At 41.8% G+C, this 12,425-nt stretch overlaps 1 protein-coding gene across 6 annotated transcripts in view; it reads right to left on the reverse strand.

The window, feature by feature from the left end:
• adarb2 (adenosine deaminase RNA specific B2 (inactive)) overlaps positions 1–12,425 on the reverse strand; it is a 259,292-nt gene that overhangs the window by 57,826 nt on the left and 189,041 nt on the right. For all 6 annotated transcript variants that reach the window (XR_006841375.1, XM_046370573.1, XM_046370569.1 and 3 more), the window contains one exon: positions 11,124–12,076. Coding sequence is in view for 5 of the 6 variants with exons in the window: in XM_046370573.1 (XP_046226529.1) it covers positions 11,124–12,076 (953 nt within the window). In the remaining variant the exon portion in view is untranslated. The remainder of the gene's footprint in view (positions 1–11,123; positions 12,077–12,425) is intronic.

The raw sequence follows: 12,425 nt of genomic DNA on the forward strand, positions 1-12,425 counted from the left end.
GTTTCTTACTTCGCACACCACTGGTGTGTTTTAAGATAAGTCGAGTTTTGTCTGGACCTTCAGCGCATAAAACTCTCCTTGTCAAGCACTACGTCTGCGACTGTGGCGTTTCATTTCTCCATCAGCGGGAACAGTGTCAGTTCATCATCCTGCACAGGAGAGTGCAACGCAGGCCCTGAAATTCAGCTGGGATGCAGAGTTAGGAAACAGGGCAGTGGGAATGGATTTGTTATGTACCTGCTGACGTACAACTAGGTGCTAAAGAAATGGCAGAAATGTATTAAGAGTCAAAATGTACATTCTGAGCCGGTGGTTTAAGTTATATAAAAGTGTGAGTGTAACTCTGTCATTAGTAATTTATCACCTTTTACCAAATGTGATACATAAGTGCAGTGAGCTTTTCTTAGTCGAAAAGCTTTAGAGTCACCAGAACTGAAAACTTTTCCTTTTAGCCTCTGACTAAAGCATATAACTATTCATGCTGTGAGCAGTGGATTTTTTTTTTATACGACAAAATCTGTCAAAGCTTTATCGCTGTTCTGTGAAGCCAATCGAATGGCTAATCAGCCCATCTACCCAGAAGACTTTGTTCTAAAGTTCATGCTGCTGAGATATCTTAAAGCTGTACATACGAACCACCTCTGTGATGGTGTGAATGATTGGTACAAATGTTCCGAGGGCATGATTTGCCCTCGGCTCCAGAATGGCTCTTATTTGATCTGCTAAGAGACGGCGTCGGACAAAGATATTATGACTCATGGCAACTCTGCCTGTCATCTGTATGCAGAGTTCAGCACTTCCTGTATCGGAGGGGAGGAAGAGCCATCAAAGGTCGCCCTAGAAACATCCCTCTGTGACAATGACAACAGAGACGGTATTAACAGACAGCTTCGGGTCCACCTTTTCAATTTAGAGGTGACGTCTGTGACCCGAATCATCAATTCAGCTGTTCTGGAAGCAATTGTTGCCAAAAAAAAAAAAAATCCAATAAGAGCAGAGAAGAAGTTCAGTAGGAGTTCAGCTGCATTTATTTTGTGCATTCATGTTTCTCTAATTTGCCAGGGCTCAGCTCTGTGAGAAATGTACCTATTTCAGTTTTCAACACACACTCACATGTGCATGCACGCCTTATCATATTTACAAAATATGAGGGGAGAGCCTGAACACAAGGCGTGAAAACCATCATGTAAACATTATGCGGTACATATATGACCTCTGTGTTTCCTTTTATTGCCCAGTGGGATAACATAAAAATACATGAAGACGTAGAAGGGGCTCCATCCATAACCCAACGGACAGTGGTTCCAGGCACAGCGCAGGCCTTAACTAGCTGGCTGTTGTATACTCCTGGGCAGGCAGGCTGAAATATGAGGGCTGAGGACATGGGGTCTTCTCAGAATGCTAAACTCACTCACTCTCTCTCCCTCTCTATCCCTGTCTGTATCCCTCACCCTCTTTCTCTCTCCCCCGCTGTGCCCTGCAACCAATCTGACGCCTAATTAATCCTGAAGGTCTTTTGTTCCGCTGAGGTTTTCCTCTCTTTCCCCCCACTGCACACCATCCATCCTCACCTCCCTCGCTCCAACCACACAGTCTGCCTCTCATCCCTCCCCCTGCCAACTTGGTCTTCATCCCTCCTCCTCCACACACCCACACATTCTCTCATACATACACCTTATTCCAGCCTCTACCATTTTTTCTCCCCCAAGGGGGGCATGGTGTAGTCCCAGAGAGCAGGATGGATGTAACACATGTTTTGCTTTTCCTTTTTTTTGCCATCTTTGGGGTAATTTAGGCAGAGAAATGTATGACTGTTGTTACATTTATTCCCAGTGTTGTACTAATTACGCTCATATGAGACACTTTCATGGTTTTCACTGTGCAGATATGCTGAAATGCACACACAATTAGCAGCAAAACATTGCAATGATGTGCACTTTCACAACAGTAGTTCGAAATGGTTCAATCTTCGCATCTTGCAAAAATAGTTAAACATTTTGTAAAATATCCATTCCACTCCCATGTCTGTGTGCTGAATATCAAGCGACAACCAGCAGCTAATTAGCTAAGGTTAGCTTTGTCCAAACCACAAAACTATAAATACCTCCAAAAACAAGTGCCATATGTAACAAAAATGATAAAAACAACAATTCACTGTTTTCCTGGTGTTATGGGCCATCACTAACACCCCATAACACCCCCAAGACTTTTGCATGGTTTTTGTATGGAGTAAATTAACAAGACATAGCATGCAAATTATTGATCAGAGTTGACAGGCACATTTTGTCACCTTTGAACAAAGTCCGACTTGCCATTTGCTCATGTTTCCAGCCTCTGTGCTACGCTAATCTAACGGACTCCTGGCTCTAACTTCATAGTTTGCATACAGTTATAGGAGTGGTATCAACTCTGCAAGAAAGCGCAGAATAGGCATAGTTCCCCTAAATGTCAAACTATTCTTTTTGACAGTGAAGTTATGGTAATATTTGATAGAAAACACAGTTATTGTCTTATTGTCGGTTCCTCATCAGATGCTGTGTTTGGTTCCGCGGTGGCCATGTTTGGCAAATCCTTTTAACATTTAATCAGCATTGTTTAGTGGGAGCTCCCAGTCATGAAGTCAGCTAATTGGTCATGTAGCTGCATGATGGGCAGATATATCTGCAACAAATTCTTTCCTACATGACTGTTTTTACAGATACAAATATGTGGAAGCAAATAGCACACTGGACTTTAACAACACAAGCCACGTTGCCTCAGCTATAGAAGCAAGGGGGAGGACACCCTTGGGTAATCATCTCCAGAGGTTTGGCTGGGCCAGTGGGTCCAAGTGATCAGCCAGGCATGTGAGTAGGTGGAGAGGGACAATCACTGTCAAGGGATGTGTGTCTGTGTTTGTGGAGCAGAAACTGGACTGAGATTTTGTTTTTAGGATATAGGACAGTCTGATGGCAAAATTAATGTTCTATGCAAAAACCCAAATCGAACATCGACACCACACTGATCGAATAAAAGTGACAATATGTCTATGTCCACAGATACTGTAAAAAGAGGAACACAGACACACAAAAAAGTCCTAAAGTTTCCTGTAGCAGTTTGTTTCATCATTAACAATCTGCTCAAAGGGATAAGAAATTAACAAGTTTAATGAATAAGCATAACATCGACTTTAAGTTTGCTGAGCATTAAATTCTCATCTGATGAAACCTGAGTAACTTTTTCTGTTTCTGCTATTTGTAAACCATTTTGATAACTGATTCATTGCAGCTTCTTGTCTTTGTCATTTATGACAGCCGAGAGTCTTTTGTTTCATGACTGACGTCATTCGGGCTCTGGGGAAAGCCAAAACAATTAACAGTGAAAATAATCAACAGATTAATCGATAATGAAAATCATCAATAGTTGAAAATCATGAGTTGCAGCCCTATCGCCTCCACTGCATCAGCAGAACCATGAAGATCAGAAACCAGATTAGACTAATAATGATTTAAAATAACATGGTGGAGCTTAGAGACAGAAATGCACTGTTCTTTTTGTTTAATGTGAGTGTAACGTCCACTGTGCAGGTTATGCTTTTGTTCTGGTTTGCTTGACTGGTGTTGTATTTTGTTATCAGGATTATGTAAAACTAACATCTGATTTTCATCAAACTATGTGGTAGAGTGTAACTTGAGTCAAGGATCAACCTATTAAATTTCGGAGCAGATCCAAATCATGGGCTGGACACCCCTCCTCCCTGACTCGAGAGAGTAACAGTGGTCAAGTGAGCTAGACACAGAATCAAGGGAGCGAGTTGCCTTAACTACAACAGAGCAGCGAATCACATAAATAAAATGTTGCAGATCACAGAGGAGTGGACTATTGGTCTTGGTGGAGATGTGTGCTCTCTGCCTGTCTAGATTTTTACAGGTTTTTTCAAATCAGCTTTGATGTGTGTGTGTGTTTGACCAATCAGCAGTTTATAGCCCTGTATCATCAGAAAACACCAGCCCCTGAACAGGGAGGGTTTTTTTTTTCTAAACCACCTACAGTTTAACCATGTACATGAACTAAATTTTCTTGTGCATTTCTCTAATGGATATTCAGGTTTTGTTCCTCAAAAGATTTTTAGTCCTTGTGGTAGAAAAGCTGTATAGTGACTTTCAATCAGCTGGAAAAAAATGTCCCAATAGCTAATAACTGTCAGCTAATGCTAATCTGATCAGCATCATGCAGTTTGATTGCACATTGCCTGCAGAACTGATGAATGTCACTATATCACTGGGGGGGACCAATTTGACAGTTTTCCTCTCCCTAATAAGAACAGAGAATTTTAAAGGTTGGACAAGCAATCGTATCAAACCGCTGAAGATAAAACACACACCTGGTTACACCGGGTGTGTGTTTTAAAAGAATATTTGGGTGCCACATCTGCCACATCATCAGTGATCTGCCTACCGTGTGTCACTGCATTGGCTGCATGAACAATCTGATATCCCAGCTGTGATGCGTGCTGATGTGGGTGTGTGCACGTCTCCGTTCAGCGCGTATGACAGAACGGTCCATTGCTCCAGGCTGGAAGGTCATTTAAAGGCCAGACATTCAGACCTCTCCTCTCCTCCCTCCTCCTCTTCTCCTAACTCCTGCCTGAGAGCCAGAGATAAACCTACACATGCCAGCCACACAGGACCAATAGCCATGATTTATCGGAAGCCATTTGGTACCTGAGCGCCTATGAAATTGTAATGAACTTGATTATGCTTTTTAATGAAGTGTGAGAGGTTCTTCAGAAATGATTATAGCCATGCTCCGGATCACAGCTAGGGGCTGTGGAGGGAAAAGGAGGAGGGAGGGAGAAAGAAAGAAACAAAGGGAGGAACGGAGGACTGTCACAAACAATGAAGACTTTGTAGGATAGTGTAAGGCGAGCAGGGGTGCAGACAGGAGCGCCATGCTTCTTTGGAATAGATTACAGGGGCGTTTTACTGTATATGCAAGGTGACTTGACCCAACCAACCCCATTTCAATTCCTCCCCGCGAAGGGATTTTCCCTCAAAGCTGCATGCTGACGCGGTACATTACATTCAACAGCCTGCAGCCTCATAGGTCATATTTTGCATACATATTAGACAGCTGAGGATGATACTAACCTTTCCATGTGCAGAGTGCTCCCATTCAGATGGGCAAACATTATTGTTCGGTAATTTCACACACAAATCTCCGCTCTCGCGTGCTGCTTTTTTTCTTTAAATACCACATAATGAGGCAAGTGGCTGCTTAAAGGGCAGACTGACAGACCTGGTGCAAATGGTGGCTTTTTGCTCAAATTATTATTGTATGCTAAGTGACAAATTGTAATGAGATACTTTATGGATGCACACAAGGAACTCCCCTCTCACTCTCATTTACAGGTTAAGATTATTTTGAAATTACAACGACACCTTTTAAAAGACAATTCTAGTTTTTACCAGTAGACCACATTTACATTTGAGTTCAGGTCAATTTTTTAGTTATGATAATACTGTACTCACCAAAGAAATTCTTGAATCCTAGGAACATTATCATTGCTAGGGCTGTTTGTGGTGGTTTACACCAGTGGTCTTCATTTTTCGCTTCCAACTGAGTTTGTCTTACCTTGAGGTTTTCTTCAAATCTGTTCAATGCAGTTATGTTGTAAAGTTCTCATAAGTAACTAAGTAACTTCCAGAGGGCAACGATACAAACCTTTAGGTTATCTTTAAACCAAAAAATCCATCTAGAAACGTTTTATTTTTCATAAATACGTAAGTAAAATAAGTATTTAATTAGGTACAATGACAAGTTAAGATCTTATTAACTGCGTGACACTTGATGACACATTTATTTCAACACCAAGCTGCAAGAGGCATTTTGTTTTGCTGAATCAGTCGACACTGATGAATGCAGACGTTTTATCCGTCTATTTGCGCTGCACCACTTATGGTGATCCTGTGAGTACAGTCTGCTGCTGTAGCTGTCACAGTGTGTGTATCTGTCAACGTCACTGTCCACATGCTGAGGGCTGTAACACTATCTGCAAGGTCCCCGAAGCTGTTAATCAACTCCTCTCTAATGTGTTGTTCACACCTTCTCTCCCGCTCTCCCTCTCTCTCTCCGACTTGGTGGATTTCTATCTTAGACAGGGTGCTTGGCTGGGCAATCGCTGTCGCTAATTTGTTGTGGCAATATTAATTAATGATCAGCCTGTCACAGCTGTTTATACTGAGACAGATTAGAAGTGAGAGAGATTAGACAAAGAAAACAATCTGCGAGAGGCTCAGCGGCTGACAGGGGTCACCTTCACGTGTCTGAAATCATATTCAATTTGTCGTGGCGGAGGCAGGAAAATTACTCCACTTGACCAGTCTGTATCCTTCTCTATCTGAGATGGTTTACATTTAGAGATAACTAAATCAAATCACTTTGAAACACAATAAAGTAAAGGACAATATACAGACGCGTTTGATCTCAGCTGATAAGATGAAAAATTAAAATATTGTGTTTGTAATAACCAATAGACAAATAAGCTGGGTTTTTTTATCTGCAGCTTTTTTACACCTACTCTCCTCAACACTCCCTCCATTAACCCTCATTTTCATTCTGCTCTGCTCTGCTCAAACACATTCCCCTATTCAAATGGACCTTAATCCAAGGTGGCAGAGCACCGCGTCCTGAACGCTGACCTCTGGACTGTCCTTCCATGCGGACCTGCTGACTCTGTGCCTTCTTCTCGACAGCACACAAGTCTCAGGCTCAGTTGACTTGGCAACACTGCAGTACACTGTGAGGGCGAGGGGAGATTAAGTGGCCAATCAAGGCCTGAACAGTGGGGTAATCATTCCACTTGGTGAAATGGGTGTCAGGATTACTACAGCATTTTCTCACTTCAGTGTGCAGGCTCTAATAGGGCAAAGACATTTTCCGGTAACTAGAGCGCTTTGGGTTGGATTAAAGAACAGCTTCCTACTGACTGATTAATAATAAAGACTAAAAGTTATCATTAGAGACAAATGTAACCTTGAGGTTAGGGACTGTATAAAAAGTATTAGGGAGTGAGGTAGTGTGAGTAAAGGAGGAGGGTATTGTAAATGTCATTGCTGATGTTGGGAGAACATTCTAACTTTTTGGGGAGAGCAGAAAAAAACTCGTTTAGTATTTTCATAGCCCACCATTCTATTTCATTTTCTATGTTTGGATGGTTTTCCATATGTGCCAACGACATGTGTTTTACCATATGCAGAGGATAAGTGGTGGCAACAGTGACGCCCATATAACATTTTATTTTAACACACTTTGGAAACTTTACTTTAACACTTCCTTCGTTTTCCACCAAAATATCCTAACTTCAATACAATATTAACTCATGGCAACTACAGTACTATGAAAGTTTTTTATGGTTATATTTTGTTGCCTAAACCCAAGCACAGACCAGACAGCTCTGTACCCCCACTGTGCACTGCTGAGCAAGGCAGTTAACTCCTGATAGTTAAGAGGAGAGCTGCTAAATGTAGATGAATGTGGTTGTACTGGGAATCTCTCAGCTATGAATAAATGGAGTGAAGTCAATATTAGGCATCTCTCCACAGAATGCATTCTCATTTGATTTCCCTGGATAAATAAAGGTTAAATGTAGGAATAAGAAATTAAAGTCCTTGCTGGAAGACAAATAGCTCTTTAATGTCAAGCACACTGTGGCCCAGTGCCTCATTTCTGGCATGATTGTTAAAGTCAGTTGTCAAAGACATGAGCGTGGGTGGCACAGAGCAAAGTATGGGCTAAGTTAATGCAGAAAAAGCCCACTGCATGTGGGGATATGCACTAGTATGCTTGTCTTGTCACCCTTAATGTATTATTCCTTAGTATGTATGTGAAGAATACAGGACCATGCAGTTCCTGTGAGTTTAAATATTTCATCGAGGAATGGATTCTGGAACTAGTTTGAGACACTAATGCTGCTCCTCATGCTCATGTTCCACACTGTTGAGTTAATACATTTTCCATATAATGCTGTCTTATCTCACCAAGATATTCAAGTGCTGAATCCCTTTCTTCTTCTTTTTGGCTAAGTTGGGTCAAGACTATTTTTTAGAGTAGTAGATCTTCAACATTTGGCTGGTATTAAGTGTAAGTTTTCAGATGACCACTGTAATTTGGCAAGAAAGATTATTAAAGATATTTATTAGATTATTATTAAAGATATTAAAAAAAAGTCTCTTTTTTGTGAAATACTGGATCTACTTATCCACGCCTCTTAAAGTTTTATTAAACTATTACTCAAATGAAACCATCTGAGATGTTTTGTTGGTAAAACAGCTCTATCCCAACGTGGTATCACAGCAGTTTGTGGAGACAGTGACAGTCTTCTAACTCTGTCATCCAGTACTTTCTGTTCATGACATTCAGGCCCAAAATGACATAAGAAAAAATTAATATGGATGGTGTTAAATGACAGGGGAAAAGCAAAAAATGCATTTTTGATAACAAGAAATGCCTTAAGAAGTTGGCTTGTTATTCATACGCCGTTGGGTGAAACAAGGCTGCCCTATGACTCCAGTGAGGTTTATGTGTGTACTGTTTCAACCACTGAACCACTATCATGAAAACAGTTGAGCATTCCTGTCCATGTACAGGAATCCTTGAATGAATGAATCTCAAATGGAACTAGTTGTGATAGGTCGCTAACAGACTTTGTTTATCTTTAATGTTTAATTTTGGCTGGTTACAACTTGGGCGTTATTTCAGCCATTATTCTACTAATAATAATGACAACAATTAACTCAACAAGTCAACTGTCGATAAACAGGAATGTGGTAACACTGAAGCATCGGACCACAGATGTTCGGAAAATGGCTTCTCGTAACTAAAATCTCAATTAGTTTTTGCCTCCTTTGCTGTCACCTTTGAGTCAGATGCAGTAAATGTCAGTTACAACAATAATATTTTGCAACAAATGATAACTCGAGCTGTGCAATGAAATTTTGAGATCTAACATTAAAATCAGTGCTAAAATCAGCTTTTCTTCACATCAAAACAAAGTAAACATTTATTATATTATCATTTACAGGTTTCTGTAAAATATTAATTTGGAAGTATCTTTTTAAAACTGATCTTTTCATCCCTTTCACTTGAGGCAACACCTTAAGAGGTGGAAACTGATACTGACTGCTAATACGGAACCGTAGAACAAAGTGAAAGAAAATCTTTGGCTATAACCTTTGTCCACATTAATGCATGAAACAATAAATAAACCAATACAAAATATTCTCTTCTCAAAGAATCGTGTAATGTTAATAAGGACGTTTGACAAAAATGTCTACAATGGCAACAAATCTAAGGTCAGGAAAGGGGGTTTATACGCTATATACTGTCAGACTGCTAACATCTCCTGAAGAAAGCTTTATCCTGCAACAGGTACAACCAGAGGGAACTCTGGGAACAGAGAACAGACCGAAGCAGCGCACATAACTTGGCATATCACCACAATGTTTGATTTACCCCTCGGCTACAGCTGGCAACCACCCCCACATTACCTGTGACATCTTCTGAGTAGTCAACCACTGCCCATGCAATCAGTGCTTGGCAAGAACACTGACTCACACGTGAACATGAAGAGAGTGTGCATATGAGCTGGAGGGATTTAAATGAACATTATGCAACAGCTCAGACATATAGATACAACACATCACACCCACAAACGCGTATCTGGTCACATGTTTATTCCTGCATGCATGCACATGTATTGCATGTGTGCTTTTGTCATTTACCAATGAAAATAAAATGCCTCCCGAGCCTGGCAAACAGCACGGCTGACTTTCAAGAAATTCCACAAGCGTGTGCTTTCTGGAACTAAACTAGTGCGGCAAATCCTCTTAAAATCCTTTTAGACACCGTGGCAGCGGGAAGAAAAAGAAAAAGTTTCTCCCAGGCAAACATGTGCAGGTTTGTTGGGTTGATGTCGTGCTCTGGGGAAGGACACTCTTGCCAGTTTATTTCCTCAAGGCTGGAAAAGAATGTTAATACGAAACAAACGCCACAGGATGCGCACAAGCACAATATGGTGGCGTGTGCGTCGACTGAAGGCTTCAAGAAAGGCTCTAGGGAAAGGACGCTTTGGATGTGTATGGCTTCATTTTAAGATTCAAGACGTCAAGAGTGTGGTGACTTGCACATTCTTTTGTGTTGTATGAGGACAGAAGAGGAAAAAGTTTCACACCTGCCACCATGCCAAACCTGGACAGCTTGTATATTAAAGTTTTTCTCTACACAAACAATAGTAAACAACGAAAATCAGTGTGACTATCTACTCAGGGCAGTTTTACTTGTGATGATATTCTTCAGTGGAAATTAAGTTTTGAATGGCTGTCAACGGGTGCCAGCCAATACAGCCACTATGTCTTTAGGCTCTCCAATTTCCTCAAGTTTCTATAAAAACTAGTTTCCCATTCTGATTGCCATTTACATATTTGGGTAAATGAGCATGGGATTGAGCTCGGTGGTTTGTTTGTCGATTTGCTCTTTGCTTTTCTATCTCCTTTGGGCAGCAGATTGAATTAATGTCTGTAGACACTGTGATGTCACACATGAGGAAACAGGAGATCTTGCAAAATTACAAAACTCTCCCAATTACAGCTCTACAAACACATAGCACTCTGAAAAGAAAGAAAAAAAGGAAAAAAGAAACTCATTTGAATTGTGATGCAGATTTCTCTTGTGTCAGAGGCACGAGGACAATAATTAGCCTCATTTACATGTTTTTTTTTCTATTTAAATAGACCAACAAACAAATATTGTTTACTTGAGACCCAGACTTTGCAGAACACACACAAATGCACCCACGAACACATGCGCACAAATTTGAATTTGTGATGCGTATTTCCACTATATGCACAATTTTTTGGCTCAAGGTAAATGCCAGCTTGCTTACACATGTCTGTATCAGATCATTACTCCTTCCATTCCTGCACTTTTTAGCTCCTATCTCCTTTCCTCCTTAATTACTTGTTGGAAGGTGTTTGGCTTTTCTCTGCACTCCTGCTGTTTTGGTCATTACAGACCCCTGTAGGAAGTGGAGTAGCTGCCAAAGAAGCTTAGCAGAGGACAGACGCTGGGGATGTGTCTGTACTCACCTGAGGTAAATGAGGACAGCTCTTCCTGCTGGCTTTGAGGCCTGTCCTCCCCTCAGGGGCTGTTCTGATGTCGAAGAGGGCCTGAAGAGCGCACTGGGCCGCCTGGTTCTTGGCTAGCTTCTTGCTGCGACCGCAGCCCTCAAAGATCCGCCCGTCCACACGTACCGCCATCACAAAGCTACGCAGTCGTCTGCCTTCAGCTTGTTCCGAAAGGCAGGCGTAGCGCAGGCCTGGCCGAAGCTCATTGAGCAATGCCACTGGGCTCTTGGGGACCTCTGGCTCTGGAACAATCCCGCCGAGCCTTTGCTGAGCCTGCACCATCAGGTCTAAGGTGTGACGAAGCAACCGTCCATGTCTCAGTAGCTGACTTGATAGTAGCTCGCTCTCTGTTGCTGAGTGGCAGAGCGAGAGGCCATCAGAGCATGGCGAGGTCTCGAACTCCTTGAAAAGCGTGTCAGGGATGTCTGCCTGATCTGAGGTGAAGTCAGCTGAAGGGTTTGAGATGTTTCCCATGGCCAGGTGGGCCTGAGGTGCATTCGGGAACTGGATGAAGGACTTGAGGGCCAGCTCGGCAGCCCTCATCTTAGCTTTCTTCTTTGTGGGGCCTGTGCCCTCAAAAGTCAGTCCATTCACCTCCACAGCAATGGAGAAGACAGGAGCATGGACTGGACCTGTCTGAGACACCATGCGGTACTGCAGGCCTGGCCGGAGCTCATTGAGCTGCACCAAAGCATTTTTTGGTGCCTCAGACCAGGACAATTTCTTATAGATCAAGCGGAGCTGACACAAGTGTCCATTGTTGTCTTCCTCCAGTGGTCGTTTCCTCTTCAGACCAGAACTCCCACTTCTAGTCGATTCGGAGCAGAAAAGCGACTGGCACTCTGCAGATGCCATAGAGCGATCCTCCAAGTTACCAATATTACGGTTTTCCTTTACTTCTGCACTGCTGGTACCTGCAAAATAAAGAAAAAAAAAAAAAACAGAAATAATGTAATTCAAAGTGACAAAAATAATACTCCCAAAAAAAGCAGTTATTACTGTGTGACACTCACATTTATTCATTTTGTTGTCCTGTACAAAATAGAAAATCTCCCAAGGCAGACTTAGCCACTTGATACACAATGAAATAGTAACGAACGAAGCTACAATTATCTCCCTGAGACGAGCCACTTCACACCACAGGGCTTCATCATATTTAAGTGTTTTAAATTCCAAATACAAATCCCCTAAAAATGGCGATGTTATCTGCCCAATCATTCTGTAATCTGCCTCCAAATTGGTTCTGAATCTGTGTCGCAAGTG

The sequence above is a fragment of the Scatophagus argus genome, chromosome 18, assembly GCF_020382885.2.
Source record: "Scatophagus argus isolate fScaArg1 chromosome 18, fScaArg1.pri, whole genome shotgun sequence".
NCBI classification, from domain to species: domain Eukaryota; kingdom Metazoa; phylum Chordata; class Actinopteri; family Scatophagidae; genus Scatophagus; species Scatophagus argus.